Source organism: Leopardus geoffroyi, chromosome A1, assembly GCF_018350155.1.
Source record: "Leopardus geoffroyi isolate Oge1 chromosome A1, O.geoffroyi_Oge1_pat1.0, whole genome shotgun sequence".
Lineage (NCBI taxonomy): Eukaryota > Metazoa > Chordata > Mammalia > Carnivora > Felidae > Leopardus > Leopardus geoffroyi.
In genome coordinates this window covers 119,654,843-119,679,261 of record NC_059326.1, presented here as the reverse complement: position 1 = coordinate 119,679,261, position 24,419 = coordinate 119,654,843, and the positions used below count along the sequence as shown (strand labels likewise).

Here is a 24,419-nt window from a genome sequence, read left to right as displayed (position 1 = left end):
AAGTTCAGGGACGTTGCCAAACATTCTACAGTGCACAAGGCAGCATCCCCTGTCCCCCTCTGCCCCAAAAGAATCATTTAGATTAAAATGTTAATAGTGCAAAGCTTACACCTTTCCTCACACCATGTTTTCCTTAACCCTAAGCCTTGCACACACTATTTTTACTGCCTGAAATAGTCATGCCCTTCTGTTCCCCTTTTCACTTTTCTTTAACTCCTTTTGATCATTCCCTTCTCAAAGTGCCTTTCCAGATTTTCCGTCCCAGATGAATATTACACTCTTTCAAAAAATTATAGAGGAATTAACAATATTAGTAACCATTTTACATATATTTATGTGTTAACCCCACCCCAAACAATCCCAGGTGAGCAGCACCATTTAGCTTGCATTCATCATAGTATCTCCAACAGCACAACTAGGTGAGATGTCATGCAACACTGCATTCAATGTTACTAAATGAACATTTGACAGCCTCACTTACAAAAGGAGAGTAATAGCGTGATCATCTCATTAGGGTGTAAGGATTAAATACACCTAAACTCTGTAACACTGTCTGAATTACACTAAGTCCACAGAGACCGGCGTTCTGTGGTTTGTTGACAGGAGACCGGCTCCGTCCGCTCATTAACAGCATTTGCAAACCCTCCTCCAGGTCTCTGGTCTATTGAGGAATTCTTCCTCCAGACAGTAACTAACAAATTTCTGCGCTTGCGCCTTTCTGCCTCTGTCGGTAACCAGGCTTCGGGAAGTATTTCCCTTCTCGTTGGCCCGCAAATAGACCGATCAATCGACACTGCGCATGCTCCGCATCAAGTTTTCCCCTTCCCCGGCCCGCCCCACATCCGACCCAAGAGAGGCGCAAAGTCTACCAACACGCCTGCGCGAGCGGGCGTGCCCCGGAAGCGGTTCTTTGGCCTTGTGACACGTAGCAACGGAGCCAGTTCAGGGTCCTAAGCGGTGTTTGGGGGTTTTGGGGGTTTTGGGGGTTTGCCGGAGCCGCTGCCGCCGCTTCTCCATTTGGTGAGTGTTTCAGCTTGTGGCACACTGTTCGGCTTCTCCGCAGTGCAGTGCAGCGCGGCTTGTTGCCGCCTTTCGGCGCAGCGTTCCGGTCCTTTCGCTCAGACCCTCGCTCCCTTTCAGGTCCTTGCTTTGACGCGTCCCCTATACCTCAAGCGTGGCTTTCTAGGAGTCTGCACCGTCGCGGCAGGCTCAGGCCTTATTTTGCAAAGAGGCAGTCGCATTGTCAGCGGCAAAGCCCTTCCCCCGAGGTGAGGAATCGTCTTTATTGTTTTTAGACCTCCAAGGAACCAGTTCTCCCACGACCCTTCCCCTACTTATAATGACAATTGTAATAACAATTTAATGACAAGGAGCCTGGGCATACTGGCTCCTTGTAATGGAGGTGTCTTACCAGCTCGTGATTTCGAGATTAGACGTTTCCTTTGTAACTGCCACCCAGACCTATCGTCCAAATGCTGGTGCCTCAAATTCCAGAAGAAATAATTTACTGCCTTCTGAGGCTTTTTGCCTAGTATCGAAACGAATTCAGTAGGATCTTGGGTATAAACAGTATTTGCCATTCTTCTTCTCTTGCAGATCATTTGCAATGTCAGGCTTTGATAACTTAAACACGGATTTCTACCAGACAAGTTACAGCATCGATGACCATTCACAGCAGTCCTATGATTATGGAGGAAGTGGAGGACCCTATAGCAAGTAACTTGTCAACTTTGACCATTTATTTAGTCAAGATTAAAGTGAAAGCATGTATCCTGAATGTTTGGTATTGCCTAAAACTGAATGTGGCAACATTCTCTTGTCAGGAAGGTGATTTTTCATAATCTTCCTTCCTCTGGAAAGATCTATGACACTGGTTTTGGCGTGAAGGGATTGCCCTAGTTAGAGTTTGGTGCCTTCTGCAAAATCTTCGGGTGGGCCCGAGTGCAAAAGTTGATTGTTAAAGAACTATTTCCTCCTAATAGTATTTCTACATCATTTAAGATATGGGTAGGAACTTGAAGGACCTAGAAGATACCTAGGCTATTTAGTACACAGAACCAGTTAAAATTTTAAAATCTTGTGATGGCTAGTTTAGAAGTTAAATCAGTGCATATTTCAGACCTTATCACTGTTAATTCAGAGTGCTTAGTGACACTGCTACCTGTTGTGAATCATCAGGTGATTTTATATATCAAGTGATAATCATTTTAATTACTCTTCTTACCAAAACCTTGTGCTCAGTACACACAAGTTGCCAGTTGCAGACTGAAGAGGGATCTCAAAACCTTTCAGCCCTGAACTTTTAAGAACAAAACAGAACAAAACACCCTGCTTTTTAAATAGGCTTTGGTGTTAGTGGTAGAAATACATTAGCTGAGGCATGCTACCAATCTCTAGGACATCATATTCTTAGTTTCTTAGAAGTTTGAAAGTAATGTCATCAGGCATTAAGTATACCAGGGTGGATTAACCTTGTTTGGGTGGCCCAGGACTCCTTCAATGAGCAGAATTGGAACATCATGTTGAGAAATACCCATTCCTTTATTTACTTAAAAACGTGTTTTGTTGTTTTGTTTTGTTTTTTAATCAGTGTACAAGAGGGAAAATCAATGAAAGATTGGTCAGAGTGCAGCCACAGGGCTTTGGAAAACCTGCTTCTGTATGTGGGCCTGTTTTTAGCTAAATGGTGTTTGCATTCAACAGAACTATGACATTTGGATTACAGCCTCCTAGGTGTATTTATCTCTGCCTTTCTTTCCTGCCCTGTCCGTGTTTGCATCACTTAAAGGTGTGGCTTATCTTTTCATCCCAGTTAACATCTTCTCCTTTCAGTTTTCTGCAGGGAGGTGGTTTACATATTCTGTTGCTAACTATTCTCAATTCCATTACAATCAAATCATGTACTAGTAAGCATTGTTTCAGTGTAATGAAGTTTTATTCCAGGTACTTGCATACCCACTATTGCAATTAACAAATGGGAGTTTATAGATGAAGCCTAGGAAAACAGAAAGCTTAATGTATTAGCAGTAACAATTGGGTTTCGTTTATAAGTATCATTTATGTGTTCCTATAACAACAACAACAGCAACAAGTGAAAGGCCCTTTGATCTTAATCTATTGAGCTTTATGACTGTCATATTGGACAGGTCCCACATTGTATGTTAGATATGCCTATAAAATACCAATTACATATTTTTATAGTATTTAAAGCTAGTATTTTTTCATTTTTGACTTAACTGATAAATATCTTTATGGAATACAGTGTTGATTTAGTCAGTACAGATCGTATTTACCATACTGTGTTCTAGTTTAAAACCAGCAGGAGCAAGTCAGGAATTTTTCCCAACCAGGTCCTACCAGAAAAGGAAAACTGTAAAATTCCGTGGCATTGTCTTTCTTGCATCTTAAAGAAGGAATGAAGACACCACTTTTGAAGCAGTCGTTTTCTTGGGGACTATTTCTCTTCGTTACATGACATTTATGAGTCTTACATCACCATTCTAAAGTGTGGCCTTCAGACCCTAGAGGGTTGTTGAGACCTTTCAAGGAGTCTGTAAGGGCAAGACTATTTTTATAACAGTACTAAGACATTATATACCTTTTTAGGTGTGTTGACATTTGTACTCGTGTTTTAAAAACAGTGGTTGATAAAATTGCTAGTACCTGAATGTGAATCAAGACAAGGGCATCAAATCGTTCCAGTAATCATTATATTCTTCATCGCCACACACTTGCTGGGGTGTAGGGGGGAACCACTTTTATATAAGGATGCCCTTGATGAAGCAGTAAAAATTACCGTGTTATTAAATCCTGACCCTTCAGTGCACACAGAGTAGAACTGTGCTGCATGACGAAATGGGAAAAGGTCCTAAAGCACTTCTGGTGTGTACCGGAGAGCATTGGTTAGGAAAAGACCCTGTGCATTCGGAATCGCAGGCTGAAGTAGCTGCTTTTTCTTGAAAACCATTTCTATTGGAAAGAACATCTGACAAACTATGGTTATTTAGACTTCAGTACTGGGCAGATGTTTTCTTGAAGATGAAATAGTTGAGCCCCTTACTTCAAGAAAAAAAAACTGACAGTGTGTGTAGCCAGTGGTTAAATTCAAGTTTTCAGGTAAAAATGAGGATTTGGAAAACTGTCCATAACTGTCAGCTTCCTAGTAATAACCATTTTTCTGATGAAATCACTGGTCATATTAACAAATGTGATTTTCTTATACTTACCCTTCATATATATGTTTTTATATTAAATATGTTAATATTTGGGAGATAGGTGTAACTCATACTAATATTTTCTAAATCACCAGTGAAGGTTACAGAATCAAAAATGAGTAAAGAAAGGATCCGTTCAAAGTGCAAAGCACATTACTGTATTCTGTGAAACAGTATAAAAAGTTTATCAGTGGAGCACCTGGGTGGTTCAGTTGGTTGGGCATCTGACTCTTGATTTTGGCTCAGGTCATGATCTCACGGTTTGTGAGTTCAGGCCCCACCTTGGGCCCTGCTGACAGTGTGGAGCCTGCTTGGGTTTCTCTCTCTGCCCCTCCTCTGCTTGCATGTGTGTGTGTATGCACACGCTCTTTGTCTCTCTCTCAAATAAACTTAAGAAAGATGTTTATTAGTAGTTGTTCCATCTTCTCTGTTGCAACTTAAGTTTAAAAAACTACCATCTTGCTTTGAATTTTGATGCAGAATGAAAAGAATATCCATGATAATCTGAAAAGGTTGTTAAATAATTTTCCAGCTACTTGTCTGCCTCACTACATTTTCTTCAGATACTTCGACTAAGACAATATATTACCACAAACTGACAACAGAAGCAGATACAAGAATTTTTAGCTGTCTTCTGTTAAACCAGACAGGACCAAGGTTGTCAAAAATATGATACAGTGCCACTTTTCTCAGTAATTTTTTAAAGTAATTCTTTAAAATTTTATGCTAATATATGAAAAGTTTATTGTTACTTTAAATGAACTAATAAATATTTAATTTTTTTTAATGTTTATATATTTTTGAGAGAGAGAGAGACAGAGTGCAAGCAAGGTAGGGGCAGAGAGAGAGAGAGACACAGAATCCAAAGCAGGCTTCATTCAGGCTCCAAGCTGTCAGCCCAGACCCCGACATGGGGCTTGAACCCACAAGCCATGAGATCATGACCTGAGCCAAAGTCAGACACTTAACCAACTGAGCTACCCAAGCGCCCCATTAAATATTTTAAAAATTTCTCAGTTTTAATTTCTAATATGATAAATATTGACAGATACATCCCACAGGAATAAAAAATATTTGGGTTTCCCAGTAATAAATTTTGAAAGTGAAAGGGGATCCTAAGGACAAGGAGTTTGAGAACCACTGGTCTGTACCATTCTTTTTTTTTTTTTTTAATTGCATACACATTCATATTCTCTCTCTCTCTCTCTCTCTCTGTCTGTCTGTCTCTGTGTGTGTCTTTCTGTGTGAGAGAGAATAAAATACATTCTGTTGATGCAGATTGTATCAGCCTCCATATGGAGCTTTTCTAGCTGTTTCATAAACCCAGTTTTAGATTTATGATACATTCTAACAGAGATCAACATAATAGCATATTGTACTAAATCAGAAAATGTGAATTCTTCCCCTAGTTCAGTTCATCCTGCTAATCGATTACTGTGGGATATGTGTGTGTATGTTTAAGTAAATAGAAATCAACATATTTCATACTAAAATGGAAAAAGACATATATGGGAAAAAAAGATATTATAGCTATCTCCATAAATTAGGATTTGGGGGTGATTATTATTATCATTGATAAAAGTTGGTCCCTGGAGTCAAAAAGTCTAGTTTTGAATCTTGGCACCACCATAGGCAAATCATTTTAACCTAAATATTAGTTTATACATCTTTATAATGGGAAGGATGTTAAAAGCAACTTCCTAAAGTTATAGTGACGTAATATGATATAATGCACATTAAACACTTAAAACTGTGCTTTACAAAGTAACATTCAGATAGGTGACTTGTATTTTTGTAAATTTTCAGTAGCTAATATGTACCTATATGTTACCTATAACATATTTTAGAATGAATGAATTTTGATAAATAATAAATGTACAACAGTTTTAAAGATGCAGAAGTTTTTAATGTGAAAATTAAGTCTTCCACTTCCCCTTGCTTCCAAGTCCCTTTACCTATATAATTATGTGTGTTATATTAAATGTTACATTATTCTTAAGCCTATGTAATTATAGGTAATGTATGTATATGTGTATAAAATACACATATTCAAATATATAGATACAGATGTATTCTAAAAACTACAATCAGAGTGGGTGCATATGGCATATACTATTCTGAACATTGGGTTTTTTTGTTTCTGCCCACTAAGTATTTTTTGATTATCGTTCCTTATTCACATAGAAGTACCTCATTTTTTTTTAACAAGCGCATAGTAATTTATGCCATATTACAGGATATTTACTCATAACTGTTTATTTTGTTTTTTATTGTTTGCTGTTAAAATAATGCTTTGGGACACCTGGGTGGCTCAGTCAGTTAAGCATCCAACTCTTGATTTCGGCTCAGGTCATGATCTCGCAGTTTGTGAGTTCGGGCCCTGTGTTGGACTCTGCACTGACAGCACAGAGCTTGCTTGGGATTCTCTTTCTCCCTCTCCCTCTGTCCCTCCCCTGCTTATATGTGTGCTCTCTCCCTCTTTCCCTCTCCCTCAAAATAAATAAAAATTAAAAATTAAAAAAAAAAATGCTTCATCGAATTCTATATTACTATATAGCCAGAAAACTAAATAATGTTTTTTTTAAGCTTGGATTGGACTAGAGTGGTAAATAAATCATGGGAGTCCCATTGGACTCTCCAGAGGGTTATGTATAGTTGAAATTTTCCCATTATTTGGATTTGCGTTTATTTTACTTTTTAAATGCTTGCTTATTTATTTAGAGAGAGAAAGAGAGAGGGGAAGAGAGAATCCCAAGCAGGCTCCGCTCTCTCAAAGCAGAGCCAGTTGTGGGGCTCAATCTCACAAACCCTGAGATCATGACCTGAGCCAAAATCAAGAGTCAGACTCTTAACTTAGTGAGCCAACCAGGTGCTTCAGATTTGCTTTTAATCAAGATGTTCAGTTAATTTAAGATTTAATTTTAAAATCTCAAGTAATATTCATGGCAGTCATTAGTCTTATATTTATCAAAAGGAAACTATAAAATTTTTAAAGGTAATTAAAGGATCTTTAAGCTTTCTCAGTTCTTTTTAAAATAATTATTTTACCTCTGTATTTCTTACTTTGTATTTAGATTAGTCCCATTGATCGGTAAGTCATATTTTTCCCCAGAACATGGTAAAACAAGTTTTTAAAGATACTGCTTCAATGTCCTTCTGTTCACTGTTGTTTTTTTGGTTTTTTTTCATCACTAAAATAGCCATGGTAAAGCCTCTTTTTCTACAGTGCGGGATTTTACTACAGCACATATCAAATGAGACAGTAAGCGTATACCTACTTTGAAAAATTGAAAGTGCTATTAAAATGCAAGGTAATACTAATAATGTTTTGTTATATTCAGAAAGCTTTCGAGAAAGAGGCTTGAATTTTTCCATTCTGTGTTTGAAATTGATGGTTGTTCTTAAAGAGATTTATACACTTGGAAAAAAATAACATACTACAGAGAGTAAAGAAGAATGATTGAACATTCAATGGAGATTCAAACCACAGTGGGAAATTACATAACTTGTAGTACAAAGTCTATCATGTTCAGTTTTCATCCATAGTCTTAGGTATACATTTTATTCCTCAGCTATCTTTATATTATATATACTACTAGAGGGGGAGAAATAGATAAGATTTCTAAGTTTTCATTTTTTGACCACCTAATCTTTAAAAGTTTCATAGTTTATAAAATTCTTAAGCGCTGTAGGAGTGTTGGCATCATCAAGTAGATTCTCTGAAAAACACTGACAACTTACCATTGGAGATAATCATATTGATCCTAGTAATCATTTCAACACCATTTATGAAAACTGGCCAAGTAGCTATCCTAGGAGCTGTGGGACTGTGACTCTCTCGCTCTCAGGGATAGCCACTGTTGACGTAATTCTCAGAAATGGAACTTTGATTTACAGACAGTATGCTGGCTATGACTATTCGCAGCAAGGCCGATTTGTCCCTCCAGACATGATGCAGCCACAACAGCCATACACCGGGCAGATTTTCCAGCCAACTCAGGCATACACTCCAACAACACCTCAGCCGTTCTATGGAAACAACTTTGAGGATGAGCCACCTTTATTAGAAGGTAGGATTCGTTGCAGAGTACTCTGTAGTGTCCAGCTGGTTAGTGAAAATAAATCAGTTTGGAGAAGTTATCCCTTCCTTTGAGAGAATAATGTTACAGAAAAAATGTTTTCTACTAAGTAACCCATTTTGAACAGAGTGTATATGAAACCACACTGAACCATAAGGGATCAGATTTTTAATAGATCTTTATAAAGTGATTATTAGGTCAATATGTGAACATTGACTTTTACTTCACATTATTGATTCAATTCTGTCAGTGGAAGAAATGGAAGGAAATAGCATGGTAGTGATTATTCTACATGGAAGAAGTTGGCAAAACTAGTAACATCATTGAAAAATACGGTGATTTTCAAATTCTGTTCCAAAATCCATAAAGCAGTACTTCTGAACATTTTGGGCTGGGGGGTGGGGGGTGTCGGATACCCTTTGAAAGTCTAACGAAAGCTATGAATCAAAAAAATACTCTTCTCAGAAAAATGCACACCTGTGCATAGAAACATAGTTTTATATACAATTTCATAGCATCTCCAGGTATTGCTGAAGCCCCAGGTGAAGAACCCCTTACTCCGAACCCTGTCCATATATCCTTTTTACGCAGTCGTAGCTGAGAATGTCTTGTTTTGTCACATCCAAACACTTTTTCCATCACCAAAGCAGAAATAAGACTTTTGTGGAGTAAGCACCACAGTCAGGGAAGACTGGTATTGAGGACTCCCCAAAATAATGTCTCACATTGCTGAGTGTTTCATTCTGTCTCCTGTTCCAACACAGATTCTGGTAAATTAAAGATATATCAACAAATCCTAATTGACTTTCTTATTTTCTCTTCCTTTAGAATTAGGTATCAATTTTGACCACATCTGGCAAAAAACACTAACAGTGTTACATCCATTAAAAGTAGCAGATGGCAGCATCATGAATGAGACTGATTTGGCAGGACCCATGGTGTTTTGCCTTGCCTTTGGAGCCACATTGCTACTGGTAAGATTTTAGTTTAAACTCTCAGTATGAGATTAAACAACATTCTTTAATGGCCAAGAGCCATTTTTGAGACTGTTTATACATCAGATCTTTCATGTGTTTCGAATGGTATTGAGTTGCTTGAAATTATACCCATTCATCACTTCTCCGTTGATAATAAATGTAATATATTTGGAAATACTTTTTTAGGTTTATTTACTTATTTTGAGAGAGAGAGAGAATGCATGTGTACGTAATAGGGGAGAGAGAGAATCCCAAGTAGGATCCGCACTGTCAGCACAGAGCCCAGCCCGGGGCTCCATCTCACAAACCGTGAGATCATGACCTGATCGGCGATTGAGAGTCAGACACTTTACTGACTGAGCCATCCAGATGCCCCTAACACATTACTGTCTTAAGTCTGTTCAGTAATGTCTTTTACAAGAGCATAATTCAGTTTTGTTTTGTTTTTTGGTTTGTCAAAAGACCGTTTAACTCCACCAATGGTTTGGAAAAATAATGAAAGAAAAATACATCTTCCATTAGATTTTTCTTGCTTGTTCGTCATTTTTCTTTTCTCCTCCCTTCCCCATAGAACCCTGGTGTCCTGCTTATCCTGACTTCCTTTCTGTTAGCTCCTTTTGGTGGTATTTGTTGCTTTCAAGGGATATTGGCTATTATGCAAACATTCTGCAGGATTTTCCATCTTGGGTCTATAGTTTATTTGCTTCAAATCAGACAGATTTCTTTTTAGAAGTCTACTGCTTAAAGGTGATTGTAGCATGATTTTGTGTCTTTATTTGCTGAATTGTTCATATGCTACCTGGAAAATGAAAAACCAAATATATGTATATTGGGAAGTAGGTACTTCAGACTTCCTGAGAAAGGTACAATAGCCAATCGTTGTTTTACTACTCTGCTTAAAGAATAGATACGTGTACAGATTTTGATGCTCACAAATTGAATATTTTCTACATGTACTTTTTTTAGGTGAAATAAAGCCAAAAATAATTTATTTTTTTCCCTTTTAACCCATAATCTTTTCTTTACCCATAGGCTGGCAAAATCCAGTTTGGCTATGTATATGGGATCAGTGCAATTGGATGTCTAGGAATGTTCTGTTTACTAAACTTAATGAGTATGACAGGTGTTTCGTTTGGTTGCGTGGCAAGTGTCCTTGGATATTGTCTTCTTCCCATGATCCTACTTTCCAGTTTTGCGGTGATATTTTCTTTGCAGTAAGTACTGATCTTTATTTGGGGGTTGATTGACCAGTTCTCTGTAGTAGGATTTCCCTCACCATCAGTTTAAGATAAATCACTAATTCATCAAACTTGAGATAGTGCCTGTTGTGAATGAGGACTATCCTCCATTAATTTCAGTGATAAATACTGAAACTAAGAATATATTTAAATGTTTTTATTACCATCTCTGCTTTTATCTGTGATAAAGAATTTCACTACTTTTGTGTTTACTTGGCACTGAACAGTAGTGATTGTTAAGTCAAATATTGCATGAAAAGATCAGGTTGTGAAAATTATACTTTCCATCTCTCACATTTTTTAGACTATAGCTAATTTCTTAAAGATGTTGGGCATATGTTAAGTGAATGAATAATAAAACACATACTGTCTACTTGGCAGCTTTTTGAGTGAAAATGAAGCATTCTTTTTATGGCAAGAGGCTGTTAGTAGCCTACCATGTTCTCAGGTGTATATGTAAGCAGCTTTAAGTGTGTAATTTGTTAAATAATGTTTTAGGTAAGGTGAGAAGGAAAGGTGTAAATTCCTGCTGATAAATTCTCTGCTCACAGCCAGCATGCAGCTTCTTTATCAACAGTTCAGGCTCCTCCTTGTGGCTAGTGCCTGGCACAACCAGTGATGGGGCTTTGTTACACTTGGAAAGTTAAAGGAGAGGTTTAGGAGAAGAGCGTGTAGCAACTCTTCGATACTAGAGATTTTGCAAGATGATGGCCTCACAGTGTTTCTGCTTTGCGTAAAAATGCTTCAGATTTTCAGTGTAGAAACCTTGACTCTTCATTTGTTGAGATTGGTACCCTTATATTTGAATTTTACAAAAGAGATTTTCTATGAATGCACTATTTTCTAACCAGAGCAGTTTTGCTCTCAGGAGGCATTTGGCAGGGTCTGGAAGTAATTTTGGGGTATGCAAAAGTGTTGAAGGCCGGGGGTTCTGCTGACCAGCCTTACAATGTACAGAACAGCCCTTCACAACAAAAGTGCATCCATCCCGAATGTCAGTGATGCCAACATTGAGAAACCTGGCTCCTGTGCTGACAGGCATAAAATGTAATTATAAATGAGCTTTTTGAATGTGGATGTGAATGATTCAGCATTATTGAATTCACTGTGAGGTACTTTATTTTAGCATTTGAAAACAAAATTTTGACCGTTTCTTCACATGTGTACAATGTGGATTTAAAGTGCTTTTCTTTAGAATTGGGTTATTATTATATTCTTACGTATCTAATCTCATCTACTGCCTCCCCCCCTCCCCCTTTTCCTTGTCGGTTACAGAGGAATGGTAGGAATCATTCTCACTGCTGGAATTATTGGTTGGTGTAGTTTTTCGGCTTCCAAAATTTTTATTTCTGCATTAGCCATGGAAGGACAGCAACTTCTAGTAGCATATCCTTGTGCTTTGTTATATGGAGTCTTTGCCCTAATTTCCGTTTTTTGAACTGAATTGATCTGGCATGTGGACACCATTGAGCCAAAAGGACTTTGAACTCTTATATTGGACCAGCGAACTGCTACAGTGCAACTCCCGTGCAGATCTAACGTTTGACTATTGGCGCAGTGGAAGTAAACATACATCTTTTGTTCATTTTTATAGAACTTTTGAATACTATGTTGGATTTACTTGCAGTATGACTAGCTTTAAATGTTTGTGCTTATACCAATAAGAAGTGCTATTTCTTTCCTGTTCTGCAGCCTTTGAAAAACAGATTTTTTTCTTGCAAATTATATTAAGATGTTTTTGATAGATTTTTATCAACTGTGGGAAACTGACCACAGGGCTGATAATCTTTTCTTAAAAACAACCCAGTCTTGGTTAAGAAGACACAAGATTTACTGCAGAAATGTTTTTCCAAGGGATTGGGAAAGAAAAATTGCCTGTATTCTCAAGTTAGATGCACTTGAAGCAAAAAAGTGATCCCAATGTAGAGTTTTATGAGTTTGCCCTGCACAAATTTGACATTCCTTTAAATTATCTCATGGAGTTTTTGCTAAAATTCAACAAGACAACAAGTTCCTAGTCTACTTGATTGTAGACAGGAAGTGTGAGCACCTGTTGAGGTTAGCATGAACTAAACCATAGTGACCTAGACTGAACGCATTAATGTTCATAGTCGTATCTCCATGTTTCCTAGGAAAAAGAAAATCACTAACCTTTTTTGAGAAAAAGATTTAAAACGTCACAGTTTCAGTACTGCAGTTATCAATGTAAAGTGCATTTGATGCTTAGTAATTAAAATTTTCCCAGTTTTAACTGTGTTGAGTTGACTTTTGCTGTTTTCGGTGTCGCATTTTCTTTAATTAGGTTCTGGTTTTAACTTGTATTCATAATTTATTCTAAGCTTGAAGAATAGAAGTCATTTAGTATAGAATCAGAAAAGAGATTAAATGAAAAGCAATGTACTTTGAGTTACAACATTATTTCCTTGTATTAAATTTATTTGGTTCATGTCATGTTCTCTTGCCAGAGAATCTATGAGAAAATGCTATATCTTGTATTTTGATATAGCATTGGCTTTTTCTGAAGAAAACTGCCTCTGATTTTTGGACAGGCTCATTTACAGTTGTGAGAAAGATGCCTTATGGGAAGGAAAATGTTGCCTTTTTCAAAAAAGGAGACTTTCAGACCAAATAAAAACAAACACCAAACTGATGTTAATGGTTCTTTTTAAAAGTTAGTTTTCAATCATAAAAGGAGGTTAAGATAATAAAACACATTTCTTGTAAGATCATGATTTCTGATCTCTGGAATCACATAAATATGTTTTTCTTCATTAATACTTAATTTCCTAGAGGAATACTCTCACTAATTTGTTTTGGGCTGGGTTTTCAAACATACCAAAGTGTTTTAGAATATTTTTTATTGTAATCCGTGGATAGTATTTGCTTTGTCTTTTTCAGTTCATTTTATAAATACACACTAATATTGTTAAGGTAGATATAATGAGTGCCTTCTGTGAATATCCAGTTTTTCACAATGATCAGTGTAGAGGATGCTTTGGGAATTAAATTTTCCTACTGTTGCTTAGACTTAGACCATTAATCTTCAGCCAGATTCCCCAAAAGGATCAAATTGTTTTATTTTTTTGCCTCTCCCAGCCCCAAGGTAATACTTTTTAATTTAAATCAATATTGAGAGACTATTGTTACTTGTCTTATAGAACTCCAAAATGATTACATGCAAACCCATTTTATATATAACGGTTATCCTGTCAAAACAGCTTTATAGTGGAATTGGATTTAATGCAAAAGGTTAGTTCTAGAGTTTGCTTGCTACCTGGTGAGTCCTGTATAGCCAAAATTTCCCTTCTAAAATTTCTCTTTAAAATGCAATATATGTAGCCATATTTATGCATACTTTAAAAACTGAAAAACGATGTTTCAAAAAGTTATATGTAATAACTTTTTTCTCTGGCATTGTAGTAGATTTCTCTTTCTTGAGTTAAGTTACAAGAAGAGCATCTAGCTTGCTTTTAGGTAGGGCCCATTATACCAAAACCATATACATGTACCTTTAAATACTAGAGACACTCAGTATAACTTCAAGCTCACTTAGTGATTGTTCCTGGATAATAAATTTACCATGAATGGATCTACAAGTTCACTCACTGGAGCTACTGTGTTATGTGTTACTTACTTATGCATGCATGTATATCAAAGACAGATAACTGCTTGTATGTATGGTATAAATGTATATTTTATGACTTTTAATACCATGTTACATTACCACGTTTACCAGTGGGTGCTTCCAAGAGCTATGTAACTAAGCTTGTAGGAAGAGGCATTCTTCCTCCAGACACAGTTATAAAGATGGTGCAAAATTCTATAAATCTTAAAATGCTAATTATGTCCTCATGTACTAAGCATCCAGTCAAAGAGAATTTTTTAAAATGTATCTAACGACATGATTTCAGGTAGAATTTAAGTACTGTGCATTGACATTTTCCAAGTTTATTTGTAAGCTTTAATGGGCATTGCTCAACTCAAATATACTCCAAAGCTAAGTAAGGACAGTTGTCTCTGAAGATCAAATTATGCATTATTTTTATAGTATTCATTACCTATTTAAAAAAAAGGAGACTTTCCTTTCTGAAGTTATACACTTTTTTCCATATAAATGGAAGAATTTAGAGCTTTGGGCAAAAGGAGAACTGTAGAAATTATAATCTTCTATAGGGTACTGTGACCTAGTTGTGGAGAATTGTGGGAATTCGGGAGCACATTGGAGATCTGCCCGTTGTCGTATGGAGCAGAGCTGACGTAATGACTCAGACAATTTTCTTAACTTGCCCTGTGAGAGAAATAAATAATAATGTGTGTGTGTGTGTGTGTGTGTGTGTGTGTGTGTGTGTGTATAATGTGTGTATATATGTATATATAACATATAACAGTAATGTGTATATATAATTGTGTGTATGTATATATTATATATATATCTCACTCACAGGGCATTTTATATATTTTATAAACATTTAGAGTTAGGCAAAAACATAAGTACCTTTTCAAAGAGTTACAGTAGTTAACAAGAGATTCCTTTTTTTTTTTTTAGGATGTATTTAGGATTTGGGGGAAGGAATGGAAATAACAAGATATCAAAGCTTGTTGTGAATGCCCTAAGGAAGAATTGGATCCTGTTTGGATCCTGTGCTTTTATGAATAGTAGATAAGAATGACCTTTCATATCATTAGCTTGTCACGAGTACAGTAGTTACTTTCAAACAGCTTAAGTAAAACCTATTCTCACCACTCTGTACAATCTATGCTATTAATATTTTACACCACCAGTGAAGACATAATTGATTTGTAACTCTACCACCATCCTAATTATTGAAGTTTGAATTTTAATACATTACTATTACTTGAATTTCAATAAGCTTCTTTGTTCTTTAATAATTGAATACTCATAACCGGGAAGTAGGTAAAATAAAACATTAAATATTATCGATTTCTAGGGATTGGCAGAGTACTTACTTAAAAGTGTTTTATATTGACCAGTGTATGTCTCAGAATGGCGACTATAAACTGAAGAATGAAATCTAGCAGTGTGCAGTTAGGATCTTGCATCACAGGTAGGAATACATCGTCTACCCTTGTGCACAAAGTCCCTACTTTAGTTAATGGAGAACATTGTCTGCTGATGGAGCACAGTGTCCTGTGTTTGTGCAAATAAATTAAAATGATTACGTCCTCAAATGAGGCCTAATTAAATACAGAGCTGTTCTCCTAATTTAAAAGCACAAATACTTTCTTGAGCACATTAGGTTCTGAAAATCGGATATTACATTTTTTGTGAGCCTGACTAATTAGGCTTACCTTGCATGTATAAATTTGGCTTATTTCTGAAACTACCACTAAATCTGATAGCACGCAGAGTGATTATGCATTAAGATGTTTTAAATAGCTTTCCAACACTAGTGGCACAAAAAGAATTTTAAAAATGAGAAAACAAATGAAGTGCTCCGTAGAAACATTTAAGATACTTGTAAATTTATATACTTACTTGAGTTACTCTGATTATCTTAAAAGTAGACAAAGCAATATGATTATTTCGTTTTTTTTTTTCTCCAAGTAAATATAAATCAAAGGTCCTTATAGAGTTTCATGATAAATTTGCTTACAGTTTTCAGTTTGTGATCTTTGATAATGCTGTATGACTTGATAGTCTTTTCTTTAGGTAGAAATGGTCCTACAAGTCCTACTATTTTTATATCTTTTAATTTTCAAAACAGCATTGCTCTGTGGTTCTCTATTACCTCAGCATGTTTATACTACTCAAGCAGCGGAATGGGAATACTGGTAAAAGTATCATGTCACACCCACGCTTCAGATTATTCCTACATCAGAAGGGAAGACTTCACTGAAAATGCGCTTTTTTTTTCCTTGCCCATGTAGAAGAATAAGTCTGACAATGTCATTTTTAGGTCACTCCTTTACATAGCTTTTTGTAAAAGGTTCTGAAATGTGACCATTTTTAATTTCTCATTGAGTGGATCTGTGTGCTTATATGATTTAGTCATTTCAGGACATTCCCCAGCATTTACTCTAATTGTACTTTAATCGTATCTGTAGTCCTCTTTAGAATATGAAATATATATAGTATGATCTGACAGTGACTCTGCTCACATTAGGCCTTGTTACCCAATTTGTTACTATGTCAATTCCCAAGAGTTAAACTGTACCATGGTAGCAATTAAAAAGACTAAAACCAACATCTCTACTCAGACATCTGCAGAAATCAGTTTTTTATATAAATTTTTATTGAGCTCTCAGAGTTGAATTTCCTAATAAAACGATTTAAAATGCTTCTTTTTTTTTTTTTTTTTTTTTTTTTTGCTTGTTTGTTTGCATGGGGTTGTTTGTTTAGAGGATGTTTGTTTACTTTAGCATTGTATTTACATTTTACGGCTTGTTTTTTTAATGCACTTAAAAAAAAAAACACTTTCTGAACTGTTTCCATGTGGTACATTTTCATCACTGCTTGAGCAGTCCTGTTAAAAGAATCTTCTAGCTTCAATGACATTTCAGATACTCCTTGCTTATCTAGGTCTGTCACAAGGTCATACTTAACCCAGTCTCAATTTTTACCATCTCTTGAGACCATATTTTATTCTGACTGGCCTAGGTCACAATCTTCCTGCGATAACATGGTTTTGGTTTTTCTATAAAAGATTGAATCATTTCTATGGTTTAATAAAAGATTAAACTGCATCTGCAATGAGGTGAATGTTGTTTAAACAAGGTTGTCCTTGCTGAACCAAAGTTCGAGTTTAATATTTGACGTGAGAGTCATACTGATTTTCTGTTCTTATTCATATCGCAAAAATAAGAGAGAATCATTTATGAACAAACCATGGAACCTCTTGTCTTAACCAGGACCCAGCTAGAAGCAGAACGGGAAGCTGAGCTGAGACTATGAAAATCAAGACTGAATTGAGGGTGATAGTGGAGAATCTGGGGCCTTAAGAAAACCAACAGGAAGACAGTGGGAGAGATTGTGCTAATATGTACCAGGAGATTTGTTTTAATACTTATACTATGTCATATGAACACTAATATAAAATTTTCAGTGTATCAAAATAAAGCCTATTTTCATTATTGGTGTAAAAGCAGTAAGTACTAAAATAAAGGAAATCAAACAGCAGGAAGCTGTTAATTCTTTAAATCACTCTTATCAAGAAATCCAACTGTAAAGCAGTTTTTAAACATCCAGACAACACGATACAATTCTTGCTGATACAGTCATGTTTGCAAAAACTTTCACAAATGAATCCACGCCAGCCCTAGGGTTGGGAAATTTTTCTTATTAAACTGTGCATGCTGCTATCACAGCTTCGGTCTCCCTCCTCTTTCTTTATTGGAGACAGACAGCGTCGGGCCTCCATCCTCTAAGACTGGAGCAGGGTACCTGTGGTCCCTGGCCAAGATCTGGAAGAGAGTATCCATTAACTACCACCATAATACTCTTCATTTCATCTGCCCCTGCCTCCTCCGTGAGGCCGAGTGCGCTGGCTGTTGGTACCCCTCCAAACAATTTTCTCCATATTGGCAATTATAATATTATCATTCAGATCAGAGCTGATGAATTGAAATAGTTAAAGAGCGATGAAAAGTAAGCAGTTTGTCAACATGTTTAAGAGAAACAATAGAACTACTGCCCAGGGTTTGGCTTCTATCCCTGCCTCTCTGTCCTTTTGACGTCTGTGTATTCCAACTTTAATTGACCCTGATAATAGCAATGAGATGTATTTGTAACATTTGTTGTGCATATCAAAGTTTTATGTTGCCTATTCTCAGTTGTTTAACAAAAATGTTATATTGCCTCTCTAAGTGATGGGGAAAATAGACTTGATATCTTTTTGCAGCATTACAGGGAGGAATGAGGCCCTTGCTTGAAGTTTTCCCGCCTTGCTCATTGAGCTTTTCCCATTGAATTTGGCCCCCAACCATTAAGTTCCTTCTGCGAACCAAGTCCGGCCCTTGGCTTCCCCCTTCCAAGCTGAATATTCTCTGCTTTCATGCTTTCACTCACAACTTAATTTCTTTTTCTGATTGCCCTGGCACTCTCCTCTAAATCCTTTCCAAATTCTTCACGTTTCTTTAGTTGTGTAGCCCAGATCAGAACATGAATGTTTCATGCATATATGTATATAATAGTCACCTCACATTTACTTCTTTTTGTGTGGTTAAGAAAGACATATTTCCTGTGTGCTTTTGAACTGTAAGCTAAAAGTGGAAAATCCATCCCTTAGCACTAGCCGTGCTAATAATTGGTGAGACCTCGATTAAGTCATTTTGAGCTTTGGTTTTTTCTCTATAAGATGAACACATTGTATGAGATTTTTGAGGCATTTCAATTCTAAAATATATATAATGTGTAATATATATTTTACATGTTATATACTTATATAGAGAATATATAAATATGCATATATTGTTGAGCTGGTAATAAAATCTTAGTCTTATTCAAAGAGAATATATATTGACATGGGAAAGTGTTCCTTATACACACACACACACACACACACACACACACATACACACAGCTTGTGTCTATCTTATCCCAAAGCCATATATATATATATATATATACACACACACACACACACACACACACACATATATATATATAAATATATATGTGTATATATATATGTATGTATGTAAGTATGTATAGAAGAATATATTGAATGACATCTTTGTTTTTAAAAATGACATTTTTAAGGGATGCCTGGCTGGCTTAGTGGAGCCATCTTAGTGACTCTTGATCTCAGGGTCATGAGTTGGAGCCCCGTGTTGGGCGTGGAGCCTACTTAAAGAGCAAACAAGGAAAGCAAAAAAGAATGAATCTTACTTAAGGAGGTATATCTGTGGTTTGAGATATCAACCAAATCAGATTTTTCACCTGACATATATTTTATTAAGTGAAGGAATTAATGAGTAGATGGTCTTTTCCAGAGCTCTTAATTTGATTGAAAGAAGTTTTAACTATACCTTAGAAATAAAACATGATTTTGCCATAATAAGTCCTAATGTAATTTTAGTTTTTAAACATTTTGTCCTTCTAATCTAATTGCAATAAAAAAATATTAAATAGGCACATCACCCATGAGCCAGAGTTTGCTCCTCTACCATTAGAGTTGTCTCTCTCTCTCTCTTTTTTTTTTTTTTTTTTTTTTTTTTTTGGTCCATCAGTGCCCTCTATCTTGTAAAAATACCTAATTTACTCTAAAGTACCAAGGACTTTTATCTATGTTAGCACTGGCCTCCTGCAGTATAACATAACTCCTTTCAAAAGCTCCAGTAGCCATTTCCTTAGTTCAATAATTAAAATGTCTTGGACAAAATAAAAGCTGTGCTATTCTTGAGGCAGCAATTATGTCCATTTCAGCAACATGGGAAGTGCGGGAAAAAACAGCATGGTTCTCAAAAGGCAAAGCCAATAAAGGAACAGGAGGGGGGCTTCTGGCTGGCTCGGTTGGTTGAGTGGCCGACCTCAGCTCAGGTCATGATCTCGCACTCCGTGAGTTCGAGCCCCATTTTCGGCTCTGTGCTGACAGTTCAGAGCCTGGAGCCTGCTTCAGATTCTGTGTCTCCCTCTCTCTCTGCCCCTCCTCCATTCGTGCTCTGTCTCTCTCTGCCTTTTAAAAATGAATAAATGCCAAAAAAAAAAAAAAAAAAAAAAGAAAAAAATCTAAAAAAAAAAAAAAAAGGAACAGGAGGGGTTGTCTTGGTTCCTTTTCAATAAAATGGATTTTTATACTTAGAATATGTAACATGCAAGAGGATAAAAAGTATAATACAATGAATACCCACATACCCTGCCTCTAGATTGAATGTAAAAACATTAAGTACAGTTGAAATGCCCTTTTTATATTTTAATTGCAATCCACGTCTTCCCAGCAGAGTTACTAATATTCTGAATTTTAGGCTTATCGTTCAGCTTTCCTTTACATTTTTAGTACGTGTGTGTTGTGCCTGTCCTTAAACAATGTAGGATTATTTAGCAGTGTTTTGACTTTTATGTAAATGACATCACACTTGGCTTTTCTTCTGTAACTTGATTTTTTCACCCATAAGTTTGTGAGATTCAGCTATGTGCATACTTCATGAATCTCTGTTTACTAGTATGTAATACTTCATTAATATATTGCAGTATGCTGGTCCATTTTCCTGCTATGAGCATTAAGTTTGTCTCCAGTTGCTTGCTTTCACAAACCGGTCTCTAAACAGTCCTGTGGATGTCTTGTGCACATATGTGCAAGGTTTTTCCTGGTAACTTCTATAGGGCTCAGGTGCTAGATCTCTTCCTTCATGGCTTGTGTCTGTCTTATCCCAAAGCCATTAAAAGCAGCTTCAATATTTTCTTCTAAGGATTTTGAAGTTTTGCTTTTCACATTTAATTTTTTTTTAATCCACCTGGCACATGAAGTAAGGATCCAATTTTGCTTTTACCCACATGAAACACGAGTTGTTCATAACCGTTGATCTATCTGGGAAAGGGACAGTTAAGCTAACCATAAGGCACTTTCTAGGTTAGCCCTAAAAAGAATGGAAGAAAAAAAAAGGAATCCCCCCCTCTCGCTTTAAAGACAAGAATCTGTCTTTAAAATGTGTCTACCTTGGGGCGCCTGGGTGGCGCAGTCAGTTAAGCGTCCGACTTCAGCCAGGTCACGATCTCGCGGTCCCTGAGTTCGAGCCCCGCGTCAGGCTCTGGGCTGATGGCTCAGAGCCTGGAGCCTGTTTCCGATTCTGTGTCTCCCTCTCTCTCTCTGCCCCTCCCCGTTCATGCTCTGTCTCTCTCTGTCCCAAAAATAAATAAACGTTGAAAAAAAAATTAAAAAAAAAAAATGTGTCTACCTTTTGTTGCCTCTGCTACCCACAGGCCCCTGGAATTGGCTTCATTAGTATGAGACATATGCCTTAGAGGAAGCCATGCCTTGGGATAGTGGTACTTCCTATGTCCTAAAGCAGAGGTCAGTAGATTCATTCTGTAAAAGGCCAGGTAATAAATAGTTTATACTCTGCGGGCCAAGAGGCAAAAGCAAGGATAATATGTATACCATGTATATTATACATATATAATATATATATGTAATATATATATATGGTGTATGTAATGCCATATAAACAAAAAGCAAAACAAATTTCCACAAATTTTTTTGAAAAAATAAAAAATGTAACAATTGAGCATAGTTTTTGATAACACAGGTGTACTAACATGTATAATGGAATACTTTCTGATTATCTAATTTAATTTATTCCTGCTAACAACCCTAATGAGATAGATATTCCTACCTACAGTTCATTCACAAGGAAAATGAAGTTCACACAAGTTTACCCTGATGGCAAATGTTGGAGCCATTTTTGCATAGGGGAATTAATGTTAAGTTTTATTTTAAAGATGAAGAATGGTAGTGCATGGGGTTAAATAGCTTGGGAAAGGTAATACATATTACTATAAGGCTATATGTGTGTAATTTCAAAGCCATGTTGTTTTCCTTCTACTCTGCTACTTTAATATTTCCAGTAACCTCAGAGACAATGGCTACAATTAACAAATCAGGTCCCAAGTTATGGTACCATTTTAATTGAAATGTTTAAACACAGAAACCACCAGCTCTCTATATATTTTTTTTAGTTTAATGATAAGAATTTTATTTTTTATTTTTATTTTTTATTGTGATTCCTTTTCCTATAATCACAGTTTGATGCTATTTTTCTTTTTTTTAACTTTATTTTTTATTTTTTTAAAATTTACATCCAAATTAGTTAGTATATAGTGAAGCAATGATTTCAGTAGATTCCTTAATGCCCCTTAACCATTTAGCCCATGCTCCCTCCCACAACCCCTCCAGCAACCCTCAATTTGTTCTCCATATTTATGTTCTCCATAACATATTTATGTTCTCCATATTTGTCCATATTTATTTTGTTTTGTCCCCCTCCCTGTTTTTGTAATATTTTTGTTTCCGTTCCCTTATGTTCATCTGTTTTGTCTCTTAATGTCCTCATATAAGTGAAGTCATATAATTTTTGTCTTTCTCTGACTAATTTCAATTAGCATAATGCCCTCCAGTTCCATCCATGTAGTTGTAAATGGCAAGATTTCATTCTTTTTGATTGCCAAGTAATACTCCATTGTGTATATATACCACGTTTTCTTTATCCACTCATCCATCGATGAACATCTGGGCTCTTTCCATACTTTGGCTATTGTTGATAGTGCTGCTATAAACATGGGGGTGCATGTGTCCCTTTGAAACAGCACACCTGTATCCCTTGGATAAATGCCTAGTAGTGCAATTGCTGGGTCATAGGGTAGTTCTATTTTTAGTTTTTTGAGAAATCTCCGTACTGTTTTCCAGTGTAGCTGCACCAACTTGCATTGCCACCAACAATGCAAAAGAGATCCTCTTTCTCCTCATCCTCGCCAACATCTGTTGTTGCCTGAGTTGTTAATGTTAGCCATTCTGACAGGTGTGAGGTGGTATCTCATTGTGGTTTTGATTTGTATTTCCCTGATGATGAGCATTTCCAGTTGAGCATTTTCTCATGTGTCGGTTGGCCATCTGGATGTCTTCTTTGGAGAAGTGTCTATTCATGTCTTTTGCCCATTTCTTCACTGGATTATTTGTTTTTTGGGTGTTGAGTTTGATGAGTTCTTTGTAGATTTTGGACACTAACCCTTTATCTGATAGGTCATTTGCAAATATCTTCTCCCATTCTGTCAGTTGCCTTTTAGTTTTGCTGATTGTTTCCTTCGCTGTGCAGAAAACTTTTTATTTTGATGAGGTCCCAGTCATTCATTTTTGCTTTTGTTTCCCTTGCCTCTGAGACGTGGTGAGTAAGAAATTGCTGCAGGCAAGATCAAAGAGGTTTTTGCCTGCTTTCTCCCCAAGGATTTTGATGGCTTCCTGTCTTACATTGAGGTCTTTCATCCACTTTGAGTTTATTTTTGTGTATGGTGTAAGAAAGTGGTCCAGGTTCATTCTTTTACATGTTGCTGTCCAGTTCTCCCAGCACCACTTGCTGAAGAGACTGTCTTTATTCCATTGGATATTCTTTCCTGCTTTGTCAAAGATTAGTTGCCCATACGTCTGTGGGTCAATTTCTGGGTTCTCTATTCTATTCCATTGATCTGAGTGTCTGTTCTTGTGCCAGTACTGTACTGCCTTGATGATTACAGCTTTGTAGTACAGCTTGAAGTCTGGGATTGTGATGCCTCCTGCTTTGGTTTTCTTTTTCAAGAATTCTTTGGCTATTCGGGGTCTTTTCTGTTTCCATACAAGTTTTAAGGTTATTTGTTCTAGCTCTGTGTAGAATGCTGGTGTTACTTTGATAGGGATCATGTTGAATATGTAGATTGCTTTGGGTAGTATTGACATTTTAACAATATTTGTTCTTCCTATCCAGTAGCATGGAATCTTTTTCCACTTTTTGATGTCTTCTTCAATTTCTTTCATCAGATTTCTATAGTTTTCAGTGTATAGCTTTTTCACCTCTTTGGTCAGATTTATTCCTAGGTATTTTATGGTTTTTGGTGCAACTGTAAATGGGATCGATTCCTTGATTTCTCTTTCTGTCACTTCATTGTTGGTGTATAGGAATGCAACCGATTTCTGTGCATTGATTTTATATCCTGCAACATTGCTGAATTCATGAATCAGTTCTAGCAGTTTTTTGGTGGAATCTTTTGGGTTTTCCATATAGAGTATCATGTCATCTGTGAAGAGTGAAAGTTTGACCTCCTCCTGGCCGATTTGGATGCCTTTTATTTCTTTGTGTTGTCTGATTGCAGAGACTAAGACTTCCAATACTATGTTGAATAACAGTGGCGAGAGTGGACATCCCTGTCTTGTTCCTGACCTTAGGGGGAAAGCTCTCAGTTTCTCCCCATTGAGGATGATATTAGCA

The 24,419-nt window shown here is 36.5% G+C and overlaps 1 protein-coding gene across 2 annotated transcripts; it reads left to right on the top strand.

The window, feature by feature from the left end:
• The first annotated feature begins 840 nt into the window (after window positions 1-840).
• Window positions 841-14,118, top strand: YIPF5 (Yip1 domain family member 5). Of its 2 annotated transcripts, none has more exons than XM_045492509.1 (6): window positions 841-1,020; window positions 1,597-1,716; window positions 8,112-8,284; window positions 9,122-9,267; window positions 10,303-10,484; window positions 11,784-12,759. In XM_045492509.1, exons 2-6 carry the CDS (start codon window positions 1,607-1,609, stop codon window positions 11,944-11,946), a joined length of 774 nt encoding a protein of 257 aa, XP_045348465.1. In that variant the 5' UTR covers window positions 841-1,020; window positions 1,597-1,606; the 3' UTR covers window positions 11,947-12,759. The 2 variants fall into 2 exon arrangements, with proteins under 2 accessions (XP_045348465.1, XP_045348455.1); XM_045492499.1 differs by having other exon boundaries at window positions 900-1,268; window positions 11,784-14,118.
• Window positions 14,119-24,419: the final 10,301 nt, after the last annotated feature.

What these genes read in the sequence shown, in the direction of transcription:
- YIPF5 (XM_045492499.1), top strand. Translation starts at nt 1,607, where the DNA reads ATGTCAGGCTTTGATAACTTAAACACGGATTTCTACCAGACAAGTTAC. An exon ending in AGTGGAGGACCCTATAGCAA is followed by an intron (nt 1,717 to 8,111) that starts GTAACTTGTCAA and finishes TTTGATTTACAG; the next exon opens with ACAGTATGCTGGCTATGACT. An exon ending in GCGGTGATATTTTCTTTGCA is followed by an intron (nt 10,485 to 11,783) that starts GTAAGTACTGAT and finishes TGTCGGTTACAG; the next exon opens with AGGAATGGTAGGAATCATTC.